The sequence below is a fragment of the Pomacea canaliculata genome, linkage group LG4 (assembly GCF_003073045.1).
Source record: "Pomacea canaliculata isolate SZHN2017 linkage group LG4, ASM307304v1, whole genome shotgun sequence".
Taxonomy (NCBI): domain Eukaryota; kingdom Metazoa; phylum Mollusca; class Gastropoda; order Architaenioglossa; family Ampullariidae; genus Pomacea; species Pomacea canaliculata.
The window spans coordinates 30,000,058-30,017,510 of NC_037593.1; the positions used below are offsets into that span (position 1 = coordinate 30,000,058).

Here is a 17,453-nt window from a genome sequence, read left to right on the forward strand (position 1 = left end):
CTGAGCTGGCGACCCCCCTGCCCTCTCTCACTCACCCCTCCCGCCAACATGCCGCGCTCACAGTTTCTGTTTGATCTCCTCTTCTAGAGGTGACGATCGATGAATAGAACCTTTTGAGTGAAACTGGTAATGAAGTCTAGCTTACTGGTTCCGTCCCCGATCTCTTACACTTCTGCCCGCACCGCCACCTCGTTTTCCTGTCTCTTGTATGTTAAAAAATAAACTAACGCAGGCGGGGGAACATTGAAAAACGGGGTGTGGGGGATGTATGTACGGTATGTATCAGTGCTACTAGGTGTTGGATGTCAAAATTCTTCTATTTAGTGGTGTTGGAACTCTTAGAAAGCAGAGAGAGAATGAGTGTGTGTAGTTTATGCTATCAATAAAATTATAGTTTGTCCGAATCCTACCAAAGTTGGCAGAAATTTTGAATATTCCTGACAACTACGGAATGTCGAATACTTTTTTTTTTAAATTGAGGGGGGAGATTGTTTTGCTTCTGAGCATCTTTATTTTCAATGTTTATTTTCTTTAAAGATGTTGCCAGTGGCACACACACACAAAAATCCGAGGCAGTTGCGACCTCTTCTGCTGAGAGCGATGTTAGGCTAGGTCGTAATTGGAGAGGATGGCGATGAGCGAGGGATGAAGGGATGCGAGAGAGCGAGTCGCGTGCTGTGCATCCTCCTACATTGGGTGCGCGTGGTGCGTGGCTTGTGTTGCCTCACGTGAAGCGTTACAGGTACCCGAGGACCGCCACCCCCCCCCCCCCCCCCGTTCATTAACCTTCGTGTGCTCGTCACAAAGATCTCGCGCGCTGCTCTCGTGCCGACCAGCAAGTGCATGGCGGTTGGTGCCCACCCCCAGCCTCCCTGTGGCTTCGTCATTAGTAGTCCTGGTCCTCAACTCCCTGCACTCCTGGCTGCTTCTTGCCCTTAGTGTCGTTATGTCCTTTCCACTATGTGCGTGCTCAGGGGATGAAGTGGGGAAAGGTGGGGGATTGGAGCGGTGGGGACCAAACCTTATTAGTGATAATGGTGGGTAGGTGGGGTGGGGGAGCTGGAGCTGACAGCATAACATGTGACCTATGGGCTTATCAGTTCTCTCTCCTCCACCAGTCCAGTCCAATGTATGTTTACAAATTCAATCCCTAGAAATAAAAACCACGTTATTAGTACACAACGAGTGATGTCATTTATTAACAGATTTTCCCCTCGGAAAACAAGTGCAACAGAATTACGGATTTTTTGCTTGCGTTCATGCGTGTGCGTGTTGAAGGATGAAGGTACTTGCTTCCTCTAAAATATCAAAACATCACATGCGTGCTTTATGGTATGTGCGATGCAAACCCCCCACACTCCACCTCATCCACCACTAAGTGTTCTTCCTATACTTTGGTCTCCTTTTTCCTCGCCTGCCTCGTCATCCCCCATCATCTTACGTGCTGCGATGGATTATCAGTTTCTTTTTTCTGATCGCTCCGCCCCCTTCCAGTCCTTACCTCCTTTCTCCCCTCCTCTTCCTCCAACTCCGTGTCCTCCTGCAGCCACCACCACCACCACTGGCGTCCGCCTCAGTTCGTCCTGCCCTCCGTGTTGGTGTCCTGACTTGACTCGCCTACAAAGTGCGGCGTGCCTTCATCATTCATGTTGGCCGCGTACAACGAGACTGTACCCCTTCCCCACCACCCCCTGATAGTACGTACCACTTCTTCCCTCCCTCCATCACCACTGTGGTTACTGGGGGAGTGAGTGAAGATGAGGAAGATACAGCTGCCTAACGCTCCACCTTTCAGTACGAAGAGCCCGTGGTAGTAGAAGGGTGTTGGGGTGGGGGTGGTGGTTCTTAGGGTTAGGGGGTGAGAAGGAGGGAGAGAGCGGAGTTAGCGTGGTTGGTGTTCCTGCCACTTCTCGCAGTCAACCCGGCGTAGTCGGGGGTTCGCACCTGCGTGGCGGCAGTAGTGGTAGATAGCGTATGGGCCAGCAGCGACGGATGCGGCTAGTGGAGACGGCAGCGGCGCAAGGCTCGAACTCTGTGTGTGTGTGATCGTCCTGCCCAGTCGTCAACGCGTGTACCAGCTGCTGCCGCGGGTTTATCTCGCCGCTGGACGTTAATCCCCTCTCGACGCCACTTACATCTCGCTACAAATCCCTGGCGCACCGGTGGAGCGGAACCGCCAGCCCCTAGCGGAGCACTGCAGCCAGTCAGCGACACGCATCGCTTCCTCAACTGCGCCTGGCCGTCGCGCAGGGTGCGCAGTGCTGTCGGTGGTTTTCCTGTAGGATGCAGCGACAGTCTCAGTGTGCAGCTGTGCATGGTCGTCGTGTCCAGACCCAGTGGTGTGAAATTGTGTAACAACATCGACGAGTTCGTACCCAGGAGTATATAGGCAGTCTGCACACGCACCTGCGCGTGTGTGTGTTTGTGAATGTGTGTGCGCTCGCGCACTTGGGGCAAGTTCGTTTTCTTGTTTTTACCCCTCCTCCTCCCTTTATTCCACTTTGTTCACCTGTTGATATAGTGTCGAAAATGAACACCAGAAGTGTTGCTCTGTGCATTTACTTTTCGTACAGGCTTGATGAGATGGGTATCTGACTTATTGCTTGTATTCCGGAATTACCCCGTGTTCTGGGAATTTCTGTCTTAATACCGGGATTCGCGTTATGAATTCAATAGTTTTTGGAGTACACAACATTATTTATATGACAGCGCTTGCGAACACGTGTTGTTGTTTTTTTTTCTTCTTGGTTGTCTGTACTAAAGCAGCCCCACAGACCTGTCCTTGTGAATAAATTAATTACGACTGGGTAGGACACGCTAGATGGCGCCTTACACGAGAACAAGCTGATGTGAGTAGCCCTCATTGCGCTTTTATTTATCATCCTCATGTTTGAGCCTTGTGGCAAGCCAGAAGTATAAAGCGATCTGGAGGACATGTGGTAAATCCAGTACTTAGCAGCTCCAAGTAGGTTTTATTTTTTACCTACCCGTCCACCCCGATACGGTGCTCAAAGCTGTCCTTAGGGTTAGAATGTTGGTTGTTGAAGCGAGTGACGAAACTAAGACTGGTGTTCGCGTGTTAACAAACAGTAATGTTTGTAACTTAACCAGTCAAAAACTGATTGCATTATGTGTTTGCGGAGGTAGAGGAGTTTTTGTTATGGTGGTATTGAGATGTGTTTCGCTGTCATTTTTAAAGAGAAACTTTAATGAAAATTAACTTTGTGAATTGGTAGTAATGATGATGTGGTAGTAGGACGAGTAGTTGTATTCATTAACGCCAGATTCTTGATTGCTTAAAGAGTCACCTCGAACTACCCAGTGGATATATTTAAATATGTTAACCAAACAAAGGCGATTGCATAGAGAAATAATACATCAAAGACTCCGTCACATGATATTCAATATTTGACAAATATTCAATAATTTATATGTTCACTAAGTCGAGAAGCTACACTCAGCAGAAAAAGTTTCTAAAACACAGATTTCCTTTCGAATCTCCGAGTGGTCCGTTTAATAGTGGTTTTTTTTTTTGTTTTGTTGTTTTGTTGTTTTTTGTTTTTTCTATAGGTCTTAAATGACATGCAAGGGGTTAATGTTGGAAAATCGGAATAAAAGGCGATAAAAGCACACTCGGAGGTTCTCCATACTAGTAATTGTTGACAGACTCGTGCTACTTTGAGTGCCGTGAGGTAAAGGCGTTAGAGAACGTGCAGAGCTGCATGACAAGTGTGGGTACTCATGGTGCCGGGGTCAAGAGGTCGGGTTACAGATTAAGTTTGTTGTTTGGGTCCGCTTTGTTTCCATGCCACAATCCACATAAACATAAACTTGTTTCTCACAAGTGTCCCGCCTGCCCGTGTTGAGCAGCTCCGTGACCATCTGTTGGTGACCAGAAAACAACAGACGATGGAGGGCGTCCCCCGCCTTTAAAACTAAGCGACCTGAGAATGTCGGTTTATGGCAATACGTGTAGGTAATAACAATATAGTGTGTGTGTGTGGGGGGGGTGTGGGTGCCACAAGATAAGAACAAATTGTGTCATTTGGCTGGAACTTAACTGCGAGAATACGTGACGAAGGACTCCACTACTTTACAGTGTTGTCAGTAGTGTCGGTAAGCCCTCCCCACCCTCAAAAAGTAGAATATACAGACGATTGACGATCACGTTTCAAGGGAGGGGAGCTGAACATACCCCTGATTATTATGTAACCATCCGGCTTTACTCTCCCTCCGTCAGCCTCACCCGCCGCCCCCCTACCCCTTGTAAAGGGATGAGAATCAGATTTCAGTGCATTAAAAACAAATTATTAATGTCTCGCACTGGTGTGGAGAAGTCCGTGTGTGTTTTCTCCACGACAGGCAGTTGTGTTCGCAAGCGCTTGCCGCATGAATAGCGTTGTGTACCCCGGCAAACAGCGCCATGTGGGTACAGAGAGCTTGCCAGGCTAGGGCTGTGCTTGGTGTATGTTTGTTAACAGGGCTAACCGCCGCACTTTGAGCACTGCAAGTATGTAGATAGAAAACTAATGGTCAGCAGCTAGTGAGCCTAGCCAGCAGATGTTTGGCAGTCTTCATTAGTCTCCTTCTCCTGCTTGATAGTCGTTAACTCGGTTAATGGTGTAATGTTCCAGTAATGGTATTTGGTATTTTCTTAGTGCTGTTGTAGGGGGAGATATTTCTAAAAATATTTTTGTGTTTTCTTTGAATATGGTTAATGAATAGGTTGCGACAGCCGTTTTGTCACCTAGCATCCAATTACAAAATAAATAAACAAGTCAATAAATGAAACATAAAAGTAGCGACCGTGTAGACGGTGGTATGTGCTGATCGCATGATTTACAAAGACTACTTTAGTGACATGGCTTCAGAGATTGTAATAGAGTGAGATTTGAACTAAAATACTAGCATGTGAAGCCTGTTATGAGTTAGTGTTACCGATTAATGCAGTTCTAGATATAGTGAGATATGTTTATGATATGGTAATAAAATAGAATGAAAACGAGGCTTTTCAGTTAGATTGTCAAAAGGCTAACACCCTTACTAAATAATAATTTTTTTAATGGCGGTTGACTTGCTGGCTGAGGACCAAGACCTTAGGTGGGTGGAGACAAAGCACTGAGTTTTCTGTCTCGTCCCCTGGTAGCTTCCCACATCCTAGCTTATCGGTAGGTAAGGATATGTCGCAATGACAGTCTGTTAGGCGTGTTTGAATGCACGTGTCATTGGGTAAGGGGTGGGTGTGCAAATCTTGCAGGTCAGGGCAGGTCAAGGCGGAAGCAGCGGTGCCAAGTTGCTGGGAGGCGTTTGTAAGCGTGGCGGTCGTCGTCGAGGTTCTCAGACAAGTCAGCGCTCACCACCTGGCGGATAGTGGACCCCGGGTCAGCGTTTCCTCTTCACGTGACTGAGGCTTGATCTCCCGAGGCAACAAGTGAGAGAGAGAGATCCTCAGACTCGGGATCACCTGGGCTGTACGTGCATTTCTTGGTCACGTGGTGTGACCTGGCGGAAGCGCCGTGCGTTATGTGCACCCTGGGTGGGGACGTCGCGCACAGCTACGAGGACACGGCTGCTTGTGTGGGACGCCGTCTGAAGTGAACTGTTTTCTACCCCTGGACGTGAAAGATTTCTTGTTGTTGCTGCTACTGCTCTTGGTGTGTTTGTGTGTGTCGTGCTGCCTTTCAGCCTCGTCCCCACCCGTTTGTTGGGCGGGGGACAGAGGGCGGGTCTCGCGATGTACACGTAAAGGAGTTACGTATGGAGACGTCACAGCACGCGCCGGAAGGAGCCAGGCACGTGCGTATGCGCGGAAGGGCAGCTGGGCGGCTGCTGGTGGCAGCAGAGCGAGGTGAAGGACAGAGGAGGAAGAGGAGGGAGCAGCTTCTTCACCCACAACCCCTGCGCGCTAGATGGGCAACTTCATGCGCAAGATCTGCGAGGCCAATGATGTTCTTCTTGTAGGTTCTCACTTCGCGCGGTGTTTGGCTGCTAGAGCCACTAGTGCTGGACATGTCAGTGTGATTGTTTGTTTGTTTGTTTGGTGAGCAAGACTGCTTAGCATGCCGACTGCATCCTCTGTGACTGCATGAGATTGTTTGTCGTGTGCGGTGAGCAAGGTGGCTGTCATGTTTGCCATGTCCATTGTCGTTGTGCGCCAGTGTTTGATGGCATGTTGAAGACGATTTTAATGTATTGGAACGTGCAGTTTTAAGATTGGGTGGGGGATTGTTGCATACAGGAACTCGTCAGAGAGATGGTAACTGTTTCGATTGATTGTATCGAGTCGTTGGTTTATTGTCAACAAATAATATTTTAGAAACTGTAAAGACCGACATACACGAAGTGGGACAATGGTCAAGCCGGGGTAAAAAAAAAAACAACCAACAACAACAACACTAAAACAAAAACCAGTGTCATTGGTGGGAAAGCGCTAAGACATAAAACCATTGACATTTCATCGTCTCTGTTGACGTCTGAGATGAGAGAAAACCTGATGGCGCTTGCTTCGTGCCCTTCAGTTTTCTGTCAGCTTGTCCCGGATGTGGCCGCTGTCCCGCTTCGTATATTTGACCCCAAGAGTTCTGATGGCTTGAACACGAGCAATCCTGTACTGTTGTTTATTCTTTAATAATTGTTGCATTTTTCATTAATGTCATCAGCTGGTGGTCAGTAGGCTCGACCTTTGTGCTAGAACTTGCCGGTTCAATGACTGCCCTTCCTTCCCACCTTTTTGTCCACTCAGCAGCAATGGGTATCTGATTTTTTTTTTTTTTTTTTTAGAGAAAGTAAAAGCGGCAAATGAAGCGGGTAAACGCATGTCGTGTCGTAGTCCTCCATTCTAGCTGTTTGACTTTAGTAATGAAAATCCTGGTGTGTGAAATGTCCTGTGGACGGTGAAAAGATGACCCTTGTGTTCCGTGTGGGAAATGTATTGTCGGCGACTGGTGTATGCTGGAGGTCAGTGTTGTTGCAGTCGTTGTGTTTGCTTGTTGCAGCAGCAGGCGGAACAGCGGCGGGAGTACCTGGAGCCGCGGGACGCGCGACTACGTGAGGCCGAGGTTCTGCAGGTCAAGCGCCGCCCCTCCCTTCTGTCTGAGTACCACTCACAACCGCCACAGATCGACAGAGACAGGTCAGTCAGTAACACTTTTTTTTTTGTTTGATTTTTCATTTTCATACTTAATATATTTTTACATTACATCAAATTGTTCCATAAAAACACACAAGAGGAAGTGAAAGGAGTATCCAATCATAACATAAGGGGGAATGCTGACATCAGACCTAATTATGATGATGGCAGTTTGTCAAAGTTTTTCAAGATCTCTCTTTTTTAAAATGCGTTTTTATCATTTTCCAATCCATTCAGTGAAAGTATCCTCATTGTATTCATTGTCGTACTGCAAACATATCCTTAAAAATATTGTTTTTACACACTTTTATTTAACTCACTATGTATATATTCAGTCGAATTTAGTACTCGAGTTTTTACCTACTTCTCATGTCCTAGAGGTCTGAAATTTTCACCAGTTACTCATTTCCGGTGACAGTGCAATATTAAGTCGTCTCCAGCAGTCCGCAAGTAGTAAAATATTTTTTTCTTAAATTTTGCTTGTGAATTTAAAGGCTGAATTAACCGAGATATGTAACTGTTGTGCTAGTGCTACTAAACTATAAATTAGCTCCACTTATTCGGCCTTTAAGAAGGGAACTAAGTCACAAAGTAAAACGAAAATAATAGATAACAAATTTAAACATTCAATAGTTCCTTCCTTGGGATGATTGCACTCAAAATATAAAAATGTGAGAGGCACTCTCTAGCTATTAAAAACCTTGTCATCAATGTCCCTCACACTTTTATGTTTTGAGTTATATGTATTAAAATCCCGAGACCTAAGAAAAAACATTATTTGACCGTTTTTAGTGCATTTTAATGTGTTTTTAAATTATGCTTATTTTATTTATGTTCAAAAAAAAAACAAAGATGAAGAAGCAGGGTGTTGACTGTGTTGGGGTCTCTGTGCGCCGAGCACTACTGCTTCACAAAGTGTGAAAAAGGAAAATGTTTGAGTTGAAAACCGTGAAGAAGACAGGTCAGCTAATAAGCTCCGAGGTTTGATGCACTGCATCATTTTCCTGATGAACTTACTTCGTAACACGTGTCAGGTGTATTTTGATGTCGGCCCCTTGTCCTTTACCACAGCCACTCAGAATAAAAACTTGGAAAACAAATTACCCAAATCCAATTTTGTTTGAAATGAAATTAGAAATGTATATCTTCCCTTTGCTAACAAGTTCGTGCAAAGGTCAGTTCTTACTTTATGGGATTTAGTGTTTGTCTTTGGCAAACTTTTAATTGGCAAGGGATGAATATTTATTTATTTTTTGCTATCCGAACACTGTCTGATAAAGACTGCCTGGGTAATAAAGCACACGAGAGTTGTCTAATTTACCAAAGCAGTTTTATAATATCGTAAGTGTGGTCGATTCATGAATTTTTCACGCAGCCCATAAACAATAATTAATTATTATTTGATGCTTACAATCATCCTCAGAAGCTTAAGGCGCCAACGTGCAGTAGTCTGTGAAGGTGCTACTCAGCAGAACTGATGACGACTGCTGTCGGTATTTCACTCCAACGGTTTTTAACCCCAGAACCGGATGACGTATGTCGGAGTCGTTGGGCTTTGTGGTTAAAAGAGTGTGGCGGAGGTTGGTGGGGTGGGTGAGAGTGGGTCTGCACTCTCTGCTTGTTCTTAGAGTGGCCCCGCCGCACTCCGTGTGCCTGCCTGCCGCTGGAGCGATGGCGAGCTTGGTGCCGCCACATTCTGCGTGCCGTGCGTCCTGGTGCTGCCCCGCGGAGACTGACAGCCACGTCAGATGCTGGCCGGCGATAAACCCACAGCCAGCCGCAGCTGCACCGCTCGTGCAGGGCCAGGTATCTGGGGCTCATCGCTCGCCTGCCAACGTCGCTAGTCGTCTGCTCGCCGCGGACATCGTCTGTCGGGGCCCGTTATACCAGCTTGATACACGAGAGAGGTTCTCTGTGGGTGAGGGGTGAGCTGAGGTGTAACCTGGCTTCCTTCTCGTGATGCTGATGCTGCTGTTTGGGGGCGGGAGATGGGTGTTTTCATTTTTGTGCATCTGCTCCATGAACCCTCAGCTCTTTCTTCCCGTTTTTATATTCTTTGTATTGGGGAATACGTGACGTGTGTGTAGGGGGGAGAGTGGGGACATGCTTTTTTTTTTCCTGAAGGAGGAAGTGTCGGAGAGTATGTAGGGTACAGAAGGAGAACGGTGGAGTGCCGTTTGTGTGGCACCATTTGGTTGCCAGTTGTGGGACTGACGCCATTGAGATGAGAGTTACTTAGTGATAGATCACAGCCACACCGAGTCCTTTAACTTGGAACAAAAACAAACAACTTGTTTATTAAAAATAAAACCTAAAACTGTTACGGTACATAAATTATTTCACCTATTTTTTTTTCAGTGTGACACACATGAAGTGTGCCAGATTGTCAATAACTTCTTGTTTGTTGTTTGTGTTCAGAAAATCATAATACTTCAAGTTGTTTGGGCATCTACTAAAATAACGGGAGGATAAAATATTTACAGTGTAATAGACAATGAATATATTTTATAGTAGAGGTACAGCCGAAAGCAATACATTATATTTTTAAAATGTTAGAAATGTCTGGCTGGATTAATTTAAACTACTTATTAAGCGTTTTATTCTTAGCTTAGTAGAATAGTAAAAATAAAATAGCCCTAAATATAACATGTTCACAAGTTGTTCGAATTTGTGTGTTTTGTTTTTTTAAGAAGTTGTCAGACCAATGTAGTCAACGGTTCAGTGATTCGTTAGTTTTCAGGCCACCATCGTCATCCTGAAATATTTTAGTGATAACAGTGTGCATTGAATGTTGGAAAATAATATAATTCTATCATCAAGCCTAGCTATACTCTCAAACCACTATGAAGGTGATCTTCGTATTGAGTCAAATAAGTTGTGGATGGTTAGCGACTGTTGGTTGTTAATGTCAGGTGTGAAATGAATTTTCATGCATGATGATTAATCATATTAGGTACTTTAACAAAAATCTGATGAGGTTTGGCTGCTCCTGTGTGGGAGATGCATTCGCACAAAGGGATTGAAATAGCTGGCAATTAGCTTTAATTTGTTAATCACGATTTTCGTTTGTACAATCATCCCCGCGCATGTTTTAATATTGTGCTGAGTTAATGGGAAGTCTAAATGTATATTTCGCTTGCACAGTTACAGAAGGGGACAGGTCACGTGAGTACTAAAGTGACGTGTAAGTAATGAAGTGGGTCAAGTCATAGCATGACTAAAGGGTGGCTATAATTATACGCTTGCCTGTAGTACTCCTTACAGGTGGTTCTATCGCGGAAAGGACGAATGATCCATTTACCTTACCGAGAGAGAGAACGTTCAGATTGAATCAGATTGGTCAACTGAAACTGACAGCCCCTGACATCACGATAAATTATCCCCCACAGCCCTCCACATCCTGACCTGAGGCTGCTGTGTCTCCCGGTGCGAACGTCAGCCCGTGTGGCTGTTCACACCTGTTCACACCTGTAGGCGACCGCTGTGTGTCGTCCAGTACGAATGCCAGCCCTTGTGACTGTTCACACCTGTGTGTCGTCCAGTGCGAACGTCAGCCCTTGTGACTGTTCACACTTGAAGCTGGTCGCTGTTTCGTGCAGTCGCCTCACAACACCTCATCTCACCCACTCCACCCTGAAGGTGATCACGGACCCCATGTCTCTCTTGTTGAGGCCACAGGTCTTCCTGGCTGCTGCTGTCACCGCCGTGACTTTCCAGATCAGTGCCGCTTCCATTGGCCTTTGACCTCGCAGCTGGTAGCCGCATTATTCTGGCGATGAAGCGAGGGCAGGGGTTAGGGTGGGGTGGAGTGGGGGTCTAAGAAACGAGTCGTTAAAAAATTCATGTACCTGACCTGCACTAGGTGTGAGGAGTTCGGCACCAAATGGATATTATCTCTCGCTGTGACGAGCAGTTTTCAGCAAATTCCTGTCCTGGTGGCTTCCATGGGGTCACTGACCTCCCTGCAGAGACGCTTTTTCTCGGTTGACAGACTCACGGACTCAGAGACATACTCCAACTCTTCCTGTTTAAGACCGTTCCACACAAAGGCATCTTCAAAAAATCAAAATAGGCATGTAGTCGTGTGTTAAAGAAGTAATGTGATATATATATATGTATCAGGGAAGAAGATTGAAGATGTAACTATCTTCCAGCAGCGTCTCTGGCCCCTATGCTCTTGACACTCGCTCCTTAACACCTTTGGGATCCCCCCACACCTTGTCCGCCCCGTCCACCCCACCTGTCGCTAGTCTACAAGGCCCCCATGGCGTCTGTGGTTTGTCACTGTCTCATTTACAACAGAGACTTGTGGAAAGATGCCCCGCCCTCTCCCCAGAGGGTGGGACGAAGGAAAAGTAAATATGTCTAGAGGAGAGGAAAGGCACGCGACAAGACCCACAGTTAACAGGCTACAGTATATTGAAACAGTCTGTGGCCCTGTAGGCGGCCCTGACATGAAGACAACCATCGTCTGTGGGCGACTAGCGGCCACCACTGCCTGCTGGACACGTGGCTTGATTTTCTTTTTTCCTGCCGTCTGCAGACTTCACCAGGCGGCATCACGATGTTGCCAACATGTTTCCTGTCATTGGCCGTGTGAAAGAAGTCAGTTACGATGACATCGCAGATGTTGGCTTGATGATTTGGGTGTCCCTCAGTTGATGCTCGAAGCTCCTGCAGTCATTGCGGCCTTCAGTTCCGTCAGAAGAATGACTTTAAACTACATCTGCTCGATTGAAGTTTTCTGAATAGTTGAGTAACAGATAGATGTATGTTCTTGTTTGCAACTTTGAGCTTAATTTCATGTTTGATATGGGTTTGCTAATTGCGATGTAAGATTGACTACTTCGATGTTCTAGCCAGACGCCTTCCTCCCGCCCTCGACGACTAGTATTCGCGGGTTAGCTTAACTGGTGATCACCTGGTTCCTGTAGAAGGTCGAATGATGATGAAGCAGATAAGGTTGACGGCACCCAGACCCGAGTAATACTTTTTTGGGGAAAGTTTTTTTTTTTTTGCCTCTTATGACTACACATTTCTGCATTTTAAAGCGTACAGTCAGGTAACACCTGATCCTGTGCAATCAAGTAACACCTTTTAAACGTGTAACACCTGAATTTATTCGTAGATTTGTCTCATATTCACATGCAGTGTGAATTATTTGCAAGCCTGCACTTGGCAAGATAAGGCAACCGCGACATCTAAAAATACAAACACGTGGCCCGAGGGGCCCAGTGGGACATCGCCGCTACAACGGCAATAACTGGTCTGCTGTCCTTTCATCGGCACATTTGTGGATTTGAATTGGGTAATGCACCCCGCTACTGGTGCTGTACACTAAGTGGCTGTATGAGCCGCTACCTTTCTGTGACCTCAGGCTGTTTATGGAGAGTGTAGACCCGGTAATAGTTTTTTGTAAATTTTAGGAAAAGCTGCAACCAGAGAGTGGTTGCACGTTGCTCGTGTGTCAGGCCTACCCCTCTCGTCTCTCCCCCTAAGTTTGAAGGAAGAGAAGAAAGGCGAGAGAGTGTGTCTGTTGGCTTGTTTGTTTGTCACAAGTGAGTGCATATGCGTCTTTTTGAGAGTGGGTGGAAAGCCCCTCCCCGCCATCTCTGTCACGCTACGCCACTGTCGAGTTTGGTACTGTGAACCACTCCCTTCCATCCTGTCTCTCTTGATGAGGTTACACCTGCTGTGCGACGGTGCAGGCCAACCTTGGCATGTGCACGCTCCTCTCTACCCTCATCTCGTTTAGCATGCACTTTCTTGCTCAGTCGTGCAAATCGTGTTTACTTGTGTGTGTTTACTTGTGGGTGGGTGTAGCGTAGGGAGGTCATCACCGTGGCGACCAAGAGGAAGGCCTGGTATACGAACGTAAAGGAGTAGATTGGACGTCCCGTGCAAGATTTGCTCATCAAATGGGTCTGGGTGGCAGACCTTGTCAGCTGCTGCTTCTATCCAACGACCCCAACGACCGGTTCCAGTCAAGGGATGACTAAATGAAAGTCGCAGCTCTTAGTGGCCACCACAGCCACACTTAGCAGCAGCGTTCGACTTGAGAGGTCACGGCGATTTACCGGCTGAGTGGCGTATGCGTGCACGCGCAGTTCTTCCCCACCACCCCATCATCATCACCCCCGGCATCAATGAGAGGATGGCAACGGAAGGAAAGGGTGTGCTTGACTGGGGGGGGGGGATGAGCACTGCACGCACGCTCCCGCAGAGTCGTTGGCGCTGGCCGGGGTCAGGGCGGTGCACCCGAGGGCGGAACATGTGGCGGTGGCGGGGTCCGGACAGGTGGCCAGTGTGATGAAGGAGCGATAAAGGTCGCCGGCAGGCAGGTAACGCAGTGCACCCGAGCGCCGCGCCACGTTGATGGGAAAGCAACTGATGCATGTCTGCGAGAGGAGATACCTTTCCAGTCCCTCCCCAGTCTGTTTATTTACCTCAGAGCTGGGATCAGACGTTTAAAGATCGCGATATCCCAAGTTTGTTCTGAGAAGGAAACTTTTGGCTGAAAAGAAAGGTTCCTTTGTCGCACATGAGGTCATTTTGGTCTGGTTCAGCGGGTGCCATCACCCGTAAGAAGGAGCTTTATCCCGCAGAAACAACTATCATCCCGGATGCAACTTTTCTGCATCAGTAGATGGCCATCTAGACACTCAAACAGTTTCACTTGTTGGTCGCTTTTTGTGAAGCACGGTGACAAAACCACTTTATTCTAGCTTCTTGGTCTCCAGTTTTTAATTTTTAATTTCTAATTCTTGTTTCGGTATTTTTGTATTTTTTAAAAATTAAGCTGTTGGCTTGGGAATTGTCATCTATATAATAAATACATATAAGTAGTATATTTTAATCGGTGTCCAGTCACTTAATCCCCAGACACTTCATCCCCGACACTTCATCCCCTAGACTTTTAATCCCCAGACATTTCATCCCCAGACATTTCATCCCCGACACTTCATCCCCGACACTCAAGAACAATTTTCATATCATATTGTTGAAGAACATTAAATTTACTAGTTTATATGAACTTTAACTAATGTTGTAGATGTTCAAATGACATTAAAGTTAATAGCATGATTTAAATTTGAATTTCAATTAAATTTTTCGCTGACTTCATAATTTTTATAGTTAAGGATTTAGTTTAGGGATTAAGTGTCTGGGGATGAAGTGTCTGGGGATTAAAAGTCTAGGGGATGAAGTGTCGGGGATGAAGTGTCTGGGGATGAAGTGTCTGGGGATTAAGTGACTGGGAACCATTTTAATCTTTGATCTAGGGTTGAGATGGGGTTAAGGCTTGCGAGTACAGAATGAGGCAACAAAAAGGTTATTTTTGTAAAAAGTTGTAACAGGCTGATCGCATCATTAAAGATTCGCCATCGAGTCTGCGAAGGAAAAAAAATTCGCATCTCGAGCCAGCGGGAGATATTAAAAAACTATATTAGTAGCAGTGACACGTGTCCATGTGCACGTGCTAATGTGGTGTTGTGCACGACTTGTCTGGTACTATAGTGGATTTGGTTGCCTTGTGCTTAGTAACAGGAGGCAGAGTGCAGTACAGACACACAAGTCTGTTGACGGCGATCTAGTCATGCGACCACATTAATTAACCCTGTTTGTGTTGTAATCACAGGGTAGTCAACCTTTCATTAGCGCGCCTGTTTGTTGGTGTGTCTGTGCCGAGGGATTGAAGGCACCTGCTTGACTGCAGTGGTAGACTAGGGTGGTGCATACAGCAGCTTGAGGAGCACAGTGACTGTTGTACCAGCCATGTGTGTGTTTGGGGGAAAGATTCGTTTAGAAAAGAAGTGTCTATATGGTCGAAATCCGAAAGGCATAAGTGATGTTGGGCGGATGCCCTAGCCTGGTGATTCGTCCGTTCGAATACGGAGCGGGAGGTTGTTGGTTCGAACCTTGTTCGGGCTTATGACTGAAAAACTCGCAACCCTTAGAGCGTATTGTGACAAAATGTTAGCATTGAACTTGTATTAATAAAGTAAAGCCATGGACATAACTGAAAGTCGTTATTTTTCTCCTGTCGGTAGTGTTCCTGTATACACCGCGGTTCATAAAACAAAATTGTTTAGGATGTCCGCAGGGCCTGAGTAGAGGTAAACGTGAGTTAATTAGAATGTCGGGCGCTGCCGCACCATCAAGGCAGGCAGTAAACAGTAGGTAATGTATGTTGGAGGTCGCCATGTGTTTGTTTAGTCATTACCAATGTTTGAGGTTAATGGAGTCCCATCGTGCCTCTCTCTGGTGACGGCGCCTGACAGCGCGTGGGTCTTGGGGACCGTGAGCAGCAAGCGCTGGCACGGCAGATATTAAAACAACGAGTTGATGGCCATGTTGTGTCCTCAGCTGGCACCACAAGTAATAAAGTACAAACCACAACAGTATCGTCGACTTGTCGTGCGGGAACTGTTCGCATGAAGCAAGAACATATGTTTGCTTGAACTAGAAATGCTATTTTACTTTCGCATATGTCTGTTGAGCGTTATTTTTTTCTTCTTCTCCACATAATACCTTTGAAACAGGTTGTCAGAGACGTTTCTGGTAGAGGCAGAAGCTGGCAGTGTGGTACAGCACATTGTCTTGACCAGTGACTTAGTGGTCAGGAGAGCTAGTTAGTAAAATGTTAGACCATCAGTTAGATATCCATGGGTCGCATCCTATTTCCTCCAGCTGTTAAATAGCTACCTAACCTTTTAGAGAACTTAGGAAGGTATAATGCTAATAAGGGAGAGAAGGTGGGTACTGGCCCCGATAAACACACCGGTTTGACCTTTTTAGTCTGAGGGTGTGGGTTTGTATTTGTCTTGTGGGTCAGGGACCGGCCTTCTTGCCTTCTTTGTGTTGTTTTAGTACATCCCTTAGTCAGGGCTCAAAGGACTTTGCTGGTCCTGTGTCGTGTTTCCGTTCAGTCTACGGATGGCTTGCTAGGGTCTGTAGGCATTAAGGTAAAGGAAACATAGGGGTGGATGTGGCCTGCTGAGCTTTTCTGTCGTTCCTTCTAGTATCAAAACTAGCTGACCTTCGAACTGTAGGTCATGGTGGCGTTTATCTTGTGTAAACTGGCATAGAAACGATAACATCGGTTGAAAGGGGTATACACATTATAACAACATACCTAGGAGTTATTATCATATTGTAATACGATCTGACATTTCTGATTCTCTAAACCCGAGGACGCCTGAAAAATGTACAGGATTTCCTGGCAAGTGCTAGATGACAAAGTCAGATGTAAGAGTTTGGAATTTTATTTAGGCCAGACGCGGGAGTGTGTGTGTGGAGGAGAATAGAGAATTGAGCAATTTCCTCAAGGAGTAATAAAGTATTGTCATTGTCATCATTTCTATTGTATACGTGTGAGCAACTGGCTTAATTTGAAACGTTTGCACTAGGTCTCGCGTGACTTTTTCTTCAAACTGTGGAAGTGATGGGGTGGGCTGTCTACCTTTGTCTCGTACTTTCTTGCAGTAGGAGACATCCAGACAGGCAGCCAAGAAACTTTTGTCTGGTGTTTTATTGGAGAAAGCGGCCACGAGCCATCAGCCGCGGGTGCCATAGACTCTGTTTCGCACTCGTTTATCTTTTTGTGTTTGCAGGGGAGGTGAAGGGTATGTACACTACGGACAAGACAACCTGGCAGTGATGGCGCCAAGCGTGGCAGGTCCTTCCCAGCATGCAGCTCTCGGACCGTCTGCACCGCCCAAACGCCCCCGCCTGTCGGAGAGACCCGATCTGGCCCAGCCCCTCCATGTAGATGTGGAGGTCAAGAGGGTAGGTGTCCACAACTTGTTTTTACATTAGTCAGTCGGATTACAGCTTGTCTGACCACCAAAGCTTGATTTATTCGGGGAAATTTGTATAGAGTATACTCTTCATGACTTCTGGGATTACTTTTACAGAATATTTGTTAGCGATGGAAAAAATGTGTTCAGACGTGTTCTCCTATCTCAAATTTCACGATCTTTTGTCTCGTCTTTTGTTATTTACTCTTTTACTGTCTCTGAACCCGCTGTCCTGTCCGTCAAGTTTTGGGAAACGATCGAAGAACTTGGAAAAAAAGTTTGTGGCAGCATGTGGACTACGTGCTTACACCGTATCCTCGCTTCCTCTTCATGGTTCTGGTGCACCGCCGTCACCCGGAAGTGGCGCTGTATGAAATTAATAGCGTCCTTGGCGCTAGGGTGCCATGACCCACAGGCAAACCTCTTTCACATCCACTGCTGGAGCAAAAAGCAGCAGATAGTCAAGAGCACGTGCTGACCTCAGGGGTGTGTCGAAACTGCCACCACAGACACACCCTGGAACAGTT

At 46.3% G+C, this 17,453-nt stretch overlaps 1 protein-coding gene across 11 annotated transcripts in view; it reads left to right on the forward strand.

The window, feature by feature from the left end:
* The window catches only part of LOC112562006 (nuclear receptor corepressor 2-like), an 81,152-nt gene that overhangs the window by 29,616 nt on the left and 34,083 nt on the right, over positions 1-17,453 (forward strand). For 8 of the 11 annotated variants that reach the window (XM_025234942.1, XM_025234945.1, XM_025234941.1 and 5 more), the window contains exons 3-4: positions 6,996-7,132; positions 16,741-16,915. In XM_025234942.1, coding sequence (XP_025090727.1) covers positions 6,996-7,132; positions 16,741-16,915 — 312 coding nt within the window. Of the gene's footprint in view, positions 1-4,655; positions 5,958-6,995; positions 7,133-16,740; positions 16,916-17,453 lie in introns of those variants that run through there. The other 3 variants (XM_025234943.1, XM_025234944.1, XM_025234935.1) reach the window with 3 other exon arrangements.